Source organism: Lithobates pipiens, unplaced genomic scaffold, assembly GCF_037356315.1.
Source record: "Lithobates pipiens isolate NorthernLeopardFrog02 unplaced genomic scaffold, aLitPip1_a1.2 Scaffold_28, whole genome shotgun sequence".
In the NCBI taxonomy this organism is placed as follows: Eukaryota; Metazoa; Chordata; class Amphibia; order Anura; family Ranidae; genus Lithobates; species Lithobates pipiens.
In genome coordinates, this window is record NW_027507789.1 from 152,222,191 (window position 1) to 152,238,084 (window position 15,894).

The 15,894-nt window shown below is 45.4% G+C and overlaps 1 protein-coding gene across 7 annotated transcripts in view; it reads left to right on the top strand.

Annotated features, from left to right (window-relative positions):
* The window catches only part of CACNB1 (calcium voltage-gated channel auxiliary subunit beta 1), a 142,395-nt gene that overhangs the window by 112,994 nt on the left and 13,507 nt on the right, over positions 1–15,894 (top strand). For all 7 annotated transcript variants that reach the window (XM_077459702.1, XM_077459700.1, XM_077459707.1 and 4 more), the window contains 2 exons: positions 7,104–7,255; positions 12,244–12,339. In XM_077459702.1, coding sequence (XP_077315828.1) covers positions 7,104–7,255; positions 12,244–12,339 — 248 coding nt within the window. The remainder of the gene's footprint in view (positions 1–7,103; positions 7,256–12,243; positions 12,340–15,894) is intronic.

Genomic DNA, 15,894 nt, shown 5'->3' on the forward strand with positions numbered 1-15,894 from the left:
CCCCCCGGGGATCGCTGTAATGATCAACATAGGTAAAGGGTGCTCCTCGTCGGATCAGGACAGCCACCCCCGCCCTCTTATGGGACCCCGAGGATAGATACGCAAGCGGAAAGCTCCTGGAGGCGAAGGCAAAAGATCCCCCCCTGTCAAAGTGCGTTTCCTGAACCAGGATAATATCCGCTCCCGACTGTTTAAACTCCCTTAGTGCCAGATGCCGTTTCCTGTTTGAATTTAGGCCGTGAACATTCATAGATAGAATCTTAGCCATCAGTCAAGTCCGGGGGGGGTGGGGGGGGTAGGAGAGCGGTCTATGTCTAATAAATCTTACCCGGTAACAACGTCCAGGAGGGACCGCCAGGAGCCAGGAGCAGACGCTGTCCGGTCGTAGGGCCCCGCCACTACGTGTCCGATCCCTGCAGGCAGCGGAAGGAAGACATAGGAGAGAAGAGAGGGGGAGATAGAAAGTGAGAGAAGGGAGAAAAACGTTAGTACAACAAGAAAGGCATCGCAATGAGAACATGGGCCCATAACCGGACCAAACATAGGGCAATATTCGGCCCCGGGTAAAAAAGTCATCCGGGACTACACGGATTCCCAGGGGGCCACCACACCCAGCGCACGAGGCCTGGGCCTGGCGGCCGCATAGGAGTCCAGGTCTCCTCATTCAGGTCCTAAGGAGGAATAGAGGAGCGTAGTATGTGTAAAAACTTGAACAGGAGCAAAATCACTAAAATATAAATAAGATGAATAAAGTAAAGAAAAAGGAAAAACAACCCCAAAAAAAAGGGGTTAGGGGGAGGGACGTGAGAGCAAGGGGGAACCCACTCTCCCGAATCTCCCAACCAGCAGCCTAAGTGCAGTAAGTTATTGAAAAGGCACCAAAGGGGAAAGGGTAATGAGTGCAACTGGAACCAGGGCAATACAACGTCCGAGCACTATGCCGCTAAGCGGTCAGGGACGCTGCAAAACTTCATCCCCACCAGCAACAGGTCACGGGGGGCCAACCAGGCAGTGATGAGAAAAGATAAGAGTCACTTGGAAAAGAAAAAAGGGGGGAGGAAGGGCCGGGATCTTCAGCCAGGGCCTTGTCTCTTAGGTTTGTTTTGCGTTTCCCGGTTTCTGGGTCGTTGGCGTGAGGGAACCTTTTGCCACAGCGTCGGAGGGGTGGGTTGAGTAGCGATGAGGTCCCAATCGGGAAGCCGGGGGGGCGGATGCCCAGATCTTCACAGAAAGTCGGCAGATCTTCAGGGTACCGCAGAGAGGCCGATTTACCCTGATGTTTGGCAGTGAGGCTAAATGGGAAACCCCAGCGGTAAGGGATCTGGGCGTCTTGCAGGGTACGGAGCAAGGGTTGGAGAAGTCTACGTTTTTGCAGCGTAATCCAGGAGAGGTCCGGAAAAAGTTGCACTGGGTGGTTCCGGAAAGACACCTCACGGGCTAAACGGGCTTGTCGCAGGATATCCTCCTTAAGGTGAAACGAGTTGACTCTGCAAATAAAGTCCCTGGGGCCAGAAGTAGCATTTTTGGGGCGTAGGGCCCTATGAGCTCTATCCATCTCAATAAATTTAGTGGGGGGTTCTCCGAGGAGAGTGTTGAATATTTCCTGCAAAATAATCTGAGCGTCCTCCGGGCCCTCCGACTCCGGAACCCCACGCACTCTGATGTTGTGCCGGCGCCCCCTGTTGTCCAAGTCCTCCACATGGCGCTGCATATCTCTCAGGAGCAGATGGTGTTCCGCCCCTTGCGTTTGGGTTTTGTGGACCGCAATTTTGGTTTCTTGTATCTCCTCTTCAGCCATCTCCACCCTGTCCGCAAGGTGCTTAAGGCCCGAGTGGAGCATTTGTATTTCCGCCCGACACGTGGATTTGACATCTTCAATCAATTGTTTAAAATCCTCTTTGGTAGGGATCGCTTGTAAGTATAATTGCCACTGAGGGTGCGGTGGTGTTGTGGTCATGTCCCCCGGGTCGTCCCGGTCTATGCGATGACGTGGCGACAGTGGCCTAGGGTCCACGGGTCCAGCAGTGCGAGAGGAGGGGGCATGCTCAGGGGGAGAATCCCAGACCCCCGGCCACTCTGAAGCACGGGCCAAGGGAGGTGGCTGGTGTCGTCCCCTGGTATCCTGGGGTAGAAGGGCTACGGGTCCCCCCGGGTATGCCGACACCCCTGGTCGTCCCCCGCGGCCGCGTGGGGGGGATGGGTGCTCCGAGGTGCCCAGCCTCTGAGACTTAGGTGGGGGCGACCCCGAGTCAGGGTTCAGCAGAGGTCCGTCCATTCCCCCGGGCCCCCGGTACGCCCAGGACAGGGGTTCCTCAGGGGGGGGGAGGGCAGGGAAGTCCTCAGCCGCAAGAGAAAGGGGGGACCCCTCTGACCCAGCACTGGAGTCTGGGGGCGTCCGGAGCAGCCTGGGCAAGGCCAAAGAGCACTGAGTGTCCGGAGGTGGGGGGGACCTACTGCCAGAGGGCCCCAGGCCTAGTCCACCCCCCTCCCTGATCTGTCCAGTCCTGCACAGGAACTCCCCGCCGGCGTCCAGAGCCGCAGGCGTGCGGTGGGGGGACTGCGGTGCCGAGCAACATGGGGATAGAGAGGGTCCCAGGGAGGGCCTAGTCTTGTGCCCTGGCGACGGCGTGGGCTGCGTGGTAGGCCGCAGGCCTAGCTGGGCGGCCTCGGAGGCGGGCGGGACCGGGGTTCGACTCACCGGAGGCCTCCGGGTCCGGGGATTTCATCCGCGGTGTTCCTCGATCCCCCGGTCCGTGCTGGATGTTCGGATGGGCCCTGCGGGCCGGAGAAGGAGCCCGCGCCGTCGGTCGGGAGCTCCGTCGTGGAGAAGAAGGACCGGAGGTCCGTGGCTGTGCCCAACGATGCTGCGGGAGGTCCCCTGGAGCTGGAGGACCGTGTGGCCCTAGATTTCCCCATCGGATGGGGCTGGATTTTCCCCGTAGGTGCGGTGTAGCTGAGGCTGGAGGGAGAGCAGGAGATTTAGGCTGCCATCCGGGTCGACTTCCGGTCACGCCCCCCCGGAATGGTGTTATTTGGATGGTGAGCTGTATTGGATTTCCTCCAGACATATCTCTTGGTGTTGCGGCCAAATAGTTAGATTTTAGACTCATCTGACCATAACACGTTTTTCCATGTGGTTTAAGAATCTTCAAGGTGCATTTAATTCGGTCAGATGAGACTAAAATTTAATTAATCAGCCTCAACACCAAATATGTCTGGCGGAAATCCAATACAGTTTTACCTTCCAACGTGACAATGACCCAAAGCGCACAGCAAAAATGACCACGCAGATTTTGAAGGAGAAAAAAGTGAATGTCCTTGCATGGCCTAGTCAGAGCCCAGACTTAAACCCCATTGAAAATCTTTGGAATGACTTGAAGACTGCAGTCCACAAACGGTCACCATCAAATTTAACTGAACTCAAGCAGTTCTGCAAAGAAGAGTGTGCAAATACTGAAAAGTCTAGATGTGCAAAGTTATTAGAGATAAATCCCAACAGACTAAAGGCTGTAATTAAAGCAAAAGGTGGTTCAAAAAAATACTGACACAAGGGGGTGATCCTTTTTTCCAACTCAGTGATTCTGTTTATTTATTTATTGCTGACACGTTGGTATTCTATCTTTCACTTGGATGTTATAATTTGCACTAGGAAATACAGCTGTATAAAACAAAAATGGTGTCTGTTCTCATTTCAGGCTGTAAAGCAACAAAATGTGATTATTTTACGGGGGGGCTTCAGAAAGACCTCTACCCAAAGACTGAACTATACTGGAACAGATAACACACACAAAAGCGTAATTCATATTGTTAAATCTGAATTTGCTTATCCCATTCAGTCCCAGAGCCCTTTCATCAAAAGTAATTTTGGTGGGTCTAGCTCAAGGCAAAGATCAAGCCCCACCCCTCCCTATGCACATCTGCATCAACAGATTGTGAGTGGGGGGGAAAGCATTGGGTACCCCAAGAAGAGAGAACATACACGGAGGCCAAGTGTTGCAGCAAAGTATAATGATGCAAGAGCTCCAAGAAGATGGTACAAAGTCTATATACATGGCAGCACCAGCCTGGCAACATTTACAGATTACTATGTAGAGGATACCAGTACACACTGCTGATACCCAACAGCATTTGGCAGAGGAGGCGGCTGAAAGGTAGACTGCAATGAGGCACAGAGATGAGGAAGAGCCCCTGCTCGAGACACAAGCTACAGACCTTATTCTGTCCCTCTGCCACTGGAACCTCTCACTACACTATGCTCTCTGCCCCCGTTCTAGACACTCCACAAAATGTGCACCAACTAAAGGGGGACAGTGCTATTTATTAGCACTTCCCACACCAAAGATGAGTGCAAGGGTCAACCAGGGTAGCAATGTCCAATCACACAGTTGCCCTCCTGATGACACCTACGAGGCCTCAGAGGAACATAGATTGCCCTTGTCCTCTACTCTCTTTCCCTGCATGGCAGCTGCCGGACAGCGCCACCTATGAAGTACCAGTGATATTACAAATGAAAGCATCTGTTCCACTGTGCTACAAATAACTGAGTCTTGTGCATTATTTTAAAAATAGCACGATATATGAGATGTGTCTAAAAAGTTTGGTGAATGGTATCGAAGATACAAACAAATTACCTTTATTGGCCTTCAAAATATATTATCCTTCAAAAACACTTTTGACAATGTTCATAAAGCTTCTGAAAACAGATCTTCTGCTTACCCAAATCTTTGCAGAGGATGGTGCGCACCGTGTCCTTGCTAATGCCCAATTCCTTCGCCATCAATTGTAGAGTCAGTCACCGATCTAGTACCAGCATTTGTCACACTCGCTTGATCCTTTCTGGGGTTCTGCTTGTTGATGGCCGACCTGAACGTTGCTTATCCTGTGCACGCACCTGGCCCATGTTATGCCCCGTACACACGAGAGGGATTAAGTCTGACAGACCTCCAAAGGAGTTCCGCCGGAGTTCCGACGGAGTTCTGGCGGACTTTTCGACCGAACGGACTTGACCACACACCATCACACCAAACTCCGACGGAGTCGAACGTGATGACGTACGACTGGATTCGACATAGGAAGTTCCTAGACAGTAGCCAATAGCTGCCCTAGCGTCGGTTTTAGTCCGTCGGAGTAGCACACACACGAGCGGATTTTTCAAAGGGGACCGGGTCCGGCGGAGTTCCGTCGGGAAAATTTAAAGCATGCTTCATTTCTAAAGTCCGTCAGACTTTAGCTTCGCTAAAGTCCGTTGCAGCCCACACACGATCGGATAGTCCGCCGGACTCAGTCCGTCGGAGTTTGGATGTCGAAAAGTCCGCTCGTGTGTACGGGGCATTACTGTTGAGATATCGGACCATTCACCAAACTTTTTAGACACACCTTGCATATCTGTATATACAGTATCTCACAAAAGTGAGTACACCCCTCACATTTTTGTAAATAGTTTATTTTATCTTTTCATGTGACAACACTGAAGAAATGACACTTTGCTACAATGTAAAGTAGTGAGTGTACAGCTTGTATAACAGTGTAAATTTGCTGTCCCCTCAAAATAACTCAACACACAGCCATTAATGTCTAAACCGCTGGCAACAAAAGTCAGTACACCCCTAAGTGAAAATATCCAAATTGGGCCCAAAGTGTCAATATTTTGTGTGGCCACAATTATTTTCCAGCATTGCCTTAACCCTCCTGGGCATGGAGATCACCAGAGCTTCACAGGTTGGCACTGGAGTCCTCTTCCACTCCTCCATGATGATATCACGGAGCTGGTGGATGTTAGAGCTCTTGTGCTCCTCCACCTTTTGTTTGAGGATGCCCCACAGATGCTTAATAGGGTTTAGGTCTGGAGACATGCTTGGCCAGTCCATCACCTTTACCCTCAGCTTCTTTAGCAAGGCAGTGGTCATCTTGGAGGTGTGTTTGGGGTCATTATCATGTTGGAATAATGACCTGCGGCCCAGTCTCTGAAGGGAGGGGATCATTCTCTGCTTCAGTATGTCACAGTACATGTTTGCATTCATGGTTCCCTCAATGAACTGTAGCTCCCCAGTTCCGGCAGCACTCATGCACCACCATGCTTGACTGTTATCTTTGTACTCCTCACCTGGATGCCGCCACACACGCTTGACACCATCTGAACCAAATAAGTTTATCTTGGTCTCATCAGACCACAGGAAATGGTTCCAGTAATCCATGTCCTTAGTCTGCTTGTCTTCAGCAAACTGTTTGTGGGCTTTCTTGTGCAAAATCTTTAGAAGAGGCTTCCTTCTGGGATGACAGCCATGCAGCCCAATTTGATGCAGCGTGCAGCGTATGGTCTGAGCACTGACAGGCTGACCCCCCACCCCTTCAACCCTCTGCAGCAATGCTGGCAGCACTCATATGTCTATTTCCCAAAGACAACCTCTAGATATGACGTTGTGCATGTGCACTCAACTTCTTTGGTTGACCATGGCGAGGCCTGTTCTAAATGGAACCTGTTCTGTTAAACCGCTGTATGGTCTTGGCCACAGTGCTGCAGCTCATTTTCAGGGTCTTGGCAATCTTCTTATAGCCTAGAACTTTATATAGCACAACAATTCTTTTTTTCAGATCCTCAGAGATCTCTTTGCTCTGAGGTGCCATGTTGAACTTCCAGTAACCAGAGTGAGATCGATAACACCAAATTTAACACACCTGCTCCCCATTCACACCTGAGACTTTGTAACACTAACGAGTCACATGACACCGAGGAGGGAAAATGGCTAATTGGGGCCAATTTGGACAGATCCACTTAGGAGTGTACTCACTTTTGTTGCTAGCAGTTTATACATTAATGGCTGTGTGTTGAGTTATTTTGAGGGGACAGCAAATTGACACTGTTATACAAGCTGTACAGTCACTAATTTACATTATAGCAAAGTGTAATTTCTTCAGTGTCACATGAAAAGAGAGAATAAAATATAAAAATGTGAGGGGTGTACTCACTTTTGTGAGATAATGTATATCTGGTATAAATCTGGAATTCACACTTACAGACCTGTTATTAATTCCTTTGGCTGTCATGATATTTTATGCTATATCTTTCACTAATATGATGTGTTCTACCTTCTTATCGGTTAAAGCTGAAGTACAAAGTGAGATTGAACGTATCTTTGAGTTGGCTCGAACCCTTCAACTAGTTGCTCTTGATGCTGACACCATTAACCACCCAGCTCAGCTTGCCAAGACATCGCTGGCACCCATTATTGTCTACATCAAGATCACATCTCCTAAAGTAAGTACTACAGGATCATTATGAGACAACTGTGTCAGTCAGTAGGCTATGGACGGCAGAAATGCATATGATGGCAATTATGTTGCAATGGTGCTACACAAATTTTGTTATGGAAATGGCCCTTTTCTTAGGGCAGGGGGCATCAAAAAGGTACTTTGTAAATATGTGGATGAATCCAGCAGCAGAATTTGCGGTTGCAGCCGGCTGAATGAGAAAAAATTTCCAATCAACTTCTGTTGAACAGACAATGACACACAAGGATTAAAATTTGGCTGCTGCCTGCTGACTCTGCTGAAGTTCGAGCCATCTATTTTTAGCTTTAGCCTCCTTATTAAAAATGTTTAGAGATAGAAAACTCAGCAAAAGAGGGTTAAAGAGGAACTTTAGTCAGAAAATAAGTCCTGCTAGAACACTTTTAGGCTGGCCGCTTTTGCAAGTATAACTATGTAAGGCCTGATTCACAACCAGGGGCGGACTGACCATTTGGCCACTCGGGCACTGCCCGAGGGCCCCGGGCCACTAGGGGGCCCCATCAGGGTTGCCAGCCTCAGTAAAACAAGGGACAGTATGTAAAAATCTGTTTTTTTTACATCTGTCTCTGAAATGTCCCTTACCGACATGCTTTTCGTCTAAAAATCCTGAGATTATAGCTGCCCCACCTCTCCAGTACCTTCTCAGCCAATAGAAACATGTCTGTGTATACTGTGTGTACATGTATGTGTGTGTATACTGTGTGATAGCCTGGGGGCTCCATAATCTCCTATTGCCTGGGGGCCCCATGAGTTGTCAGTCCGCCCCTGTTCACACCTATGCATTTTTAGTGCTTTTTGCATTTTGCAGATTTGCACTACAGTCCATTTAACATGGTTTCCTATGGAACATGTTCTGTAGTACAAATCTGCAGAATGCAAAAAGCACTTAAAATGCATAGGTGTGAATCGGGCCTAAAACTTCTTCTAATACTGTAACCACTTGCCCTCTGGAAGATTTACCCCCCTTCATGACAGGCCATATTTTGCTATATGGCACTGCGTTAGTTTAAGTGGCAATTGCTCAGTCGTGCAATGCTGTGCATAAATTACATTTATGTAAATATCCCCCCCCCCCCCACATAGAGCTTTCTTTTTTGGCATTTGATCACCTCTGTTTTGTTTTTTTTGTGCTATAAACAAAAAAAATACTGAAATAAAAAAAAAAAAAACAATATTTTTTACTTTGTCTAATAAAACATATTCAATAAAAAATAAATTGAAAAAAAAACCAACATAGGCCAATACGTATTCTGCTACATATTTTTGGTAAAATAAAAGTCCCAACTAGCATATATTGAGTGATTTGCACAAAAGTTATAGCGTGTACAAACTATGGAATATATTGGAATTTTTTTTTTTTTTTTTAATAATGGTGGCTAAAAGCGATTTATAGCAGGACTGCAATATTGCAGCGGACAATCTAACACTGACACTTTTTGGGAACCAGTGACACTAATACAGTGATTGGTGATAAAAATATGCACTGCTACTGTACTAATGGCACTGGCTGGAAAAGGGTTAAACATCTAGGGCAATCAAAGGGTTATATGTGTGCCTAACCAGTGTTTTTGTGTGATGCTTTCACTAAGAGATGTGCTGGTTTTTATTCCCAGGGAAACAAAATCCACCACATCCTCGCAGACGGGACAGAGCTCTGCTTTGTTTACATAGACAGAGCTCTGTGCTGTTTGTCTCCTCTGCGATCAGCGGTGACAGTGGTCATTCATTGGTCAGCACCCTCTGATCGGCTTCTGCTATAGCTTTGCACAGCAGAACCCGCGCACCCCCACCCGGAAGACCAGATTTACATATATCCTATGTGATTGTGCACAGAGAGGACACCCTCTATCAGTAAAGCTACAATGGGCCCTTCACCAGGTGGTTAAAATCCATTAACACACTGTCTCACCCTGTTCTGCACATGCTCAGTTGCTTTCTATTTTTAAGCACTGTGCTGAATTTGTAGAGGCCAATATGCTGACAGCCTAAAGATTTACTGCTATTCAGGGGCTCTGAGCTTTCATCAAAATGGCAGCCTCCAGCAAGAAGAAGCAGTAACAATGCTGGAGGCAATTTACATGACACACTAAGTTTAGTAGCATAATTTATGTTTCTTGCAAAAGAACATTATTTCTATCAAGCTGTTATTGGTAAAGTTCTGCTTTAATTATTTTTCTTCAATCAGACCAGTCTGGATGCATCAAAAGGGAGAAACAGTAAAGGAAAACCATACCTACAACTATACTGAGCAAAAGTGACCATGTCTTTAACAGCCCCAACCCCAACCCACTTATGCTCTTTTCCCCAAGCTCCCCTGCCACTTTTTTCCCTCTGTATTACATTAGCCATGAATAAGCTGGTCAGATAATGTCAGAACTTACAAAGGGTGATGATGTCACCCTCTCTTGCATGTGACAGAGTTGCCAAATTAACCATTTCAGCTCCAGAAGGTTTTAACCCCTTCCTGACTAGGCCATTTTTGCGATACGACACTGCGTTGCATTAACTGACAATTGCGTGGTCGTGCGACACTGTACCCACATAAAATCAATGTCCTTTTTTTTTCCGCAAATAGAGCTTTCTTTTGGTGATATTTGGTCACCTCTGTGGTTTTTATTTTTCTCTAAATCCTTAGGGTTTCTTGGCTGTCTCTTGGCAAGTCAAAGTCTCAGCTCCCTCCATAAACTTTCTATAGGATTAAGGTCTGGAGATTGGCTAGGCCACTCCATGACCTTAATGTTCTTCTTTAGCCACTCCTTTGTTTCCTTGGCAGTATGTTTTGAGTCATTGTCATGCTGGAAGACCCATCTTCAGTGTTCTGGCTGAGAGAAGAAGGTTCTCATCCAAGATTTTACAATACATGACCCCGTCCATTGGCCCCTCAATGCGGCCTGTACCTTTAGCTGAGAAACAGCCCCAAAGCATCATATTAACACCTCCGTGCTTAACTGTAGGGATGGTGTTCTTGGGGGTCATAGTCAGCATTTTTCTTCCTCCAAACACAGAGAGTTGAGTTAATGTCGAAGAGCTCAATTTTGGTCTTATCTGACCACATCACTTTCTCCCAATCTTCCTCTAAATCATTTAGATGTTCATTGGCATGACTGTACATGTGCCTTCTTGAGGAGGGGGACTCGTTATGTTTGGAGGAAAAAAAATGCTCACTATAGCCCTAAGAACACCATCCCTACAGTCAGGCACTGTGGTGGAAAGATTATGCTTTGGGGTGGTTTCTCTTCTAAAGGTACAGCTGACTTTGCCTCATTGAGGGGCCAATGGACGAGGTCATGTATTGTAAAGTCTTGGATGAGAACCTTCTTCCCTCAGCCAGAACACTGAAGATGGGTTGTGGATGGGTCTTCCAGCATGACAATCCTGCCTGTCCCTGAGATGTGTGCAAACCTGGTCACTAACTACAAGAAACGTCTTACCTCTGTGCTTGCCACCAAGCACTAAGTCATGTTTTGCTTGGACATCAAATGCTTATTTTACTCACTGACCTGCAACTCAATGTATAAGATTTGTATCATGTGTTTTTCTGGATTTCTGGTTGATATTTTGTCTCTATCATTTAAAATACACCTATGATATAAATTATAGACCCTTCATTTCTTTGTAAGTGGGCAAACTTACAAAATCTGCAGGGGAATCAAATATTATTTTCCCCACTGTATTTATGTAAGCTACTTAGATTTGAGCACAGATGTTCTTTAGTTTAATTGAAGGATTAACTGACAGATTTTTATGTAGTGATACCTTTGCTTGAAATATGGAAATGTATAGAAATATAGAACATGCAGAGGGTCCATTGACATGATCTTTCAGTCATCTGTTTATCAGTAACTTTATATGGGCTTCCTATTAGCTATTTGTTTTTTTTGCCAGTTGAGTGGAATCTAGATTGGACAGATGGTCTTCAAGGCCTAAGAACAGTTCTCTAATGACACATTAGCAAAGTGTGCTCTTTGGTGAACAGGATGAAATACCATATTCCAAAAATCCCAACGGTATGAATGTACAATACAGGGTACACATACCAGCTGTCTGGGGATTGTAATGTGTAGCATGGTATAATTAGTGTAGAAGTTTGTGATATATGATACATTGTGTATAGTGTAAAATTGTTACTGTTAAATTGATGGAAAATTGAGTAGTGTATGGTACTGTTGTAGTCAGAGGATTGCATGGATGCAGTGGCAGTCAGTGCAGAATAGTATTGGTATTGTGAAGAAGAGTACCCCTGCTTTGGCAGTCATTGAAGAAGTGTGTGGGCACCGTAGAAGTCAGTGGAGAAGTAGCAGTCAGTAGAAAGGTGTGTGGGTATAGTGGCAATGTGTGAGGGTGCAGTAGCATAGCTCCCAACTGTCCCTGATTTCAAGGGACTGTCCCTGATTTGGAGCTGTCCCTCGTTCCTCCTCATTTGTCCCTCATTTTGGTCCGATCCATACCGTTGTATATAAAATGCACTTTTTATCTTTCAAAAAGTGTTTTCCAGCCCTAAACCTTTCATCCAAATTCTAAATTGGTGCATTTGTAAATTTTAAAAGCCAATATAAAGCAATGGTAGTGGTAAAAAAAAGCTCTTGTGGATTCAATCAACCTTTTGTTTTGTTTAATTCTCCTTTTAAGAGGGTGTGGCAGAGGGCATGTCCTATGCCTACGTATGTTTGCTAGTAGGCGTCCCTCATTCCCATCTCAAATTGTTGGGAGGTGTGCAGTGGAGGTCAGTTAGGTGCAGTTGTGGTTGTCGGAGAAGCGCATAGGTGCAAGTGCGGTTGGTGGAAATGTGTGCACAGAATGCATGAAGGAAAAAAACCTTCAGCCTTTACAACCACTTTAAGGACAATAAAACTCCAGAACCTGGCAACAGCATATGGACACCTTCTCAATGATACCTGTAACTGCAATATACAAAACAGCCCCATATGTGATTTCTCTTCTTTTAATCCTCATCAGGTATTACATAGACTGGTAAAATCAAGAGGAAAGTCGCAAGCCAAGCATTTGAATGTACAGATGGTGGCAGCAGATAAATTGGCCCAGTGTCCTCCGGTGAGTGTGTATTTTTAACTATAGTTGGCAGAAATGCACAAAGTCATTTTAAACTGAAGAAACAAGTTCACATCCTGGAATCTCTAGAAGTAACCAGGGTTGAACATTGTTGAAGTCAACTTTAGTGGGCAAAATCCAAAGACTAGCTTCAGCGTAATTACCTCCCATAGGACATGCCCCTCTGAATCATTTCACCCGGGTTAGAACTTCATCGTAGGGTTACATCCTTCTCAGTAAACAAACACAATCCTCCTCTACAGTATATTCTCCAAAGATATGTATTTGTTGAATTATGCAACTATACATCTATTTCACAATTGGAATAAAAGCAGCCATGTACAAAGCTTTACTGCAGTGCATCTGAGTGCTGCTGGTGATAACTGGCTGCTGTGGAGGTTTCACAATGAGTTTCAGAAGAGAGTTCTTAAATACTTTGTGCAAGTGAAGTTCTGCATATGACTATATATTGGTACGTTCCTCATTTCCATCATTTCATTTTCTTCCATCAAACGGTTAAGACAAATCATGAGTACTGTATCCACAATGTGCGAGTAATGGATTTCCATACACAAATATTGTCCTCCTATTACCTGTTACATACAAAGTTCAAAAAGAGACTTTATAAATCCTTCAATATGCTGGAAGATTTTTTTGAACAATTTTCTTTACAATTTAGAAATAGTTATTTATGGCATACAGTATGTGGCACGGCTTCTTAGGGCATACTGAATACACCCCCTGCAGTGTAGTCAGGGCAAGATGCAGCTGTGGGTATGAAAGATGCATATAGTTTAGGACTGGGTTCAAAACTGCCTTCAACTATACCTGTACAGGTAACAACCATGCTTCCAGTTGGTTTCAGTGAACCTTACTAAAGCTGGGTATACACACATACTGTAGATTATTTTTGTTCAACGTGAGGGATGACAGATTCCAACATTTAAGCTATACAAAATGGGTGAAGGCATCTCCTGCTGTGTCTATTGTATCCTTACAGCCACAGGTGATGCCTGTCAGAATACCCAAATTGGCCAAAATGTAGATAGTGTGTACCTAGGTTTAGGTTCCATCATAGCACAGAAAACTATTAAAGTGTAAGTAAAACGTAAAAAAAAAATATCAACACAAAGTGTCCCTTTTGGTTGAAATCCTCTCACCCCCCTTCTGACCCCTCTTTTCCTTTTGCAATGGTGCTGCGGAGGTTAATAGTGCTAAGGGATCGGTAACAGGCACTCATCAGGAGTGCCAACTATGCTCACCCTTACACCCACCTCCTCCAGTTAGTACTATACTATAGTACTCGGGGCTTTTTTCTCAGAGAATAGGTGCAGGGACTCCCCTCTTCCAAGTGAATCCTTGTCTCTGCCTCTACTCACTTCTGAGCACCATCCCTTAGTTCCACCCCCTACCCACCTCCCAGTACTGCTCCTTTTAGAGAAAACAGGACCAAGTATCATTTTTTGGTGCTAAGTATTTTGTATGCAATTTGTTAAGAATAATATAAAAAGCAGTAAAATAGATCCCCTGCTGCCAGAAACAATAGCACCCCCATGCAACAATAGATCCTTCCAGCAACAAGAGACCCTCCCCAGCAACAGATCATCCCAGCAACAATAGACCCCCTGCAATAAAATACACCCTAACAACAACAGATCCACCCCAGGAACAATAGACCCCCCCCACCAGCAACAATAGATCTCCCAACAGCCAGCATTAATGGACAGTCCAGCAGCCAGCAACAATAGGCCCTCTCCCTCAACAGTAGATCCCTCTAAGCAACAATAGATCCTCCAGCAACAATAGACCCCTCCCTCAACAATACATCCCCCCAAGCAACAATAGATCCTCCAGCAGCCAGTATCAATGGACCCTCCAGTACCCCGCAGCACCATTTGCCATATAGATACATTCAGTGCTGGAGGTGCTGTAACTGCGTTTCCCACATGTTCCCTGCCCTGGTAGTACTATACTATAGCTTCCATGAATGAAAAGCCATTTAGGATTTTTTTTTTATTATTATTATTAATGTTTGATGAAACTTGGGCTTTAAGAAATAAAGAAAGTAAGAATGGATAGTTCTTCTCGAGTCATTTACAGACACTCTTCTGAAATTAAATGTAAAATATTAAAATAAGCAAAATGTTGTACTATCATTATTGTGATAATAAAAATCAATTTGCGAATAAAACAAATATTAATAAACAATGAAATTCCATTCATATGATCCACAAAACTTAGTAATAATTGAAGTGAAAAAGAAGATCCAAAACACCAAAAAGTTCTGGTTGTGAAAGAAAAATAGTGATATCCTTCCAAATCAACTGTAGGTGTTAAAGTAAAGATATCCTCTTAAGGCTGGGTTCACATTGCAGCGATGCGGGAACGCCGCAAATCCCCTGCGGGTTCCCGCATCGCATGCCTCCCGGCGGCAGTTCACACTGCCCTATGCGAACTGCTGGGAGTGTCAGTGAAATGTTAATGACCCCCCCAGATCAGTTTGCATATCGCAGTGCGATCTGCAAACTCGGACAGGAATCGGATCGCATGGTGAGAACACCCAGGCGATCCGATTCTGCTGCGGACCAAAAAAAGGGTCCTGTGCGAGTTTGGGCCGGGAGCGATACAAATTCAGCCATACTATCTGTATGGCTGAACTCACATCGCACAGAGATCGGATGTGATTTGCACTGCAGTGCGGTGCGAATCACATACGATTCTCATCACCGCTGCAATGTGAACCCAGCCTAACAGATATCATGACCTTCCAATCATGGTATGTACATCAGTGAGTTGTTACCCATCACTACAGGTATATCCAGCTCAGCTTTTCCACCTGTTATAGGGAACGCCAATCTTGTGTTTATCAATCTCCCACAAGGAACTTCCTGTACCGGAGATCATGGTCCCCAGGCCAGACAAGGTCATTTAAAAACGTAATTGGATCTGAGGCTTGTGGGAGACCGATAGACACAAGATTGGCGTTCCCTATAACAGGTGGAAAATCTGAGATGGATATACCTGTAGTGAGGGGTAACAACTAGTCTACACACCCCCATTAAAATGTCAGGTTTCTCTGATGTAAAAAAATGAGACAAAGATAAATTATTTCGTAACTTTTTACACCTTTAATGTGACCCATAAATTGTACAACTCAGTTGAACAACAAAATGAAATGTTTTAGGTACAGGGAAGTAAAAATACAAAACTAAAATCATATGGTTGCATAAGTGTGCACACCCTTAAACTAATACTTTTTTGAAGCACCTTTTGATTTTATTCCAGCACTCAGTCTTTTTGGGTATGAGTCTATCAGCATAGCACATCTTGACTTGCCAATATTTGCTCACTCTTCTTTGCAAAAACACTCCAGATCTGTTAGATTGTGAAGGCATCTGCTGTGCAAAGCCCACTTCAGATCACCCCACAGATTTTCAAGGGGATTCGGGTCTGAGATCTGGCTGGGCCATTCCAAAAATGTAAGCATCTTCTGGTGAAGCCGTTCCTTTGTTGATTTGGATGTATGCTTTGGGTCGTTGTCATGCTAAAAGATGAAGT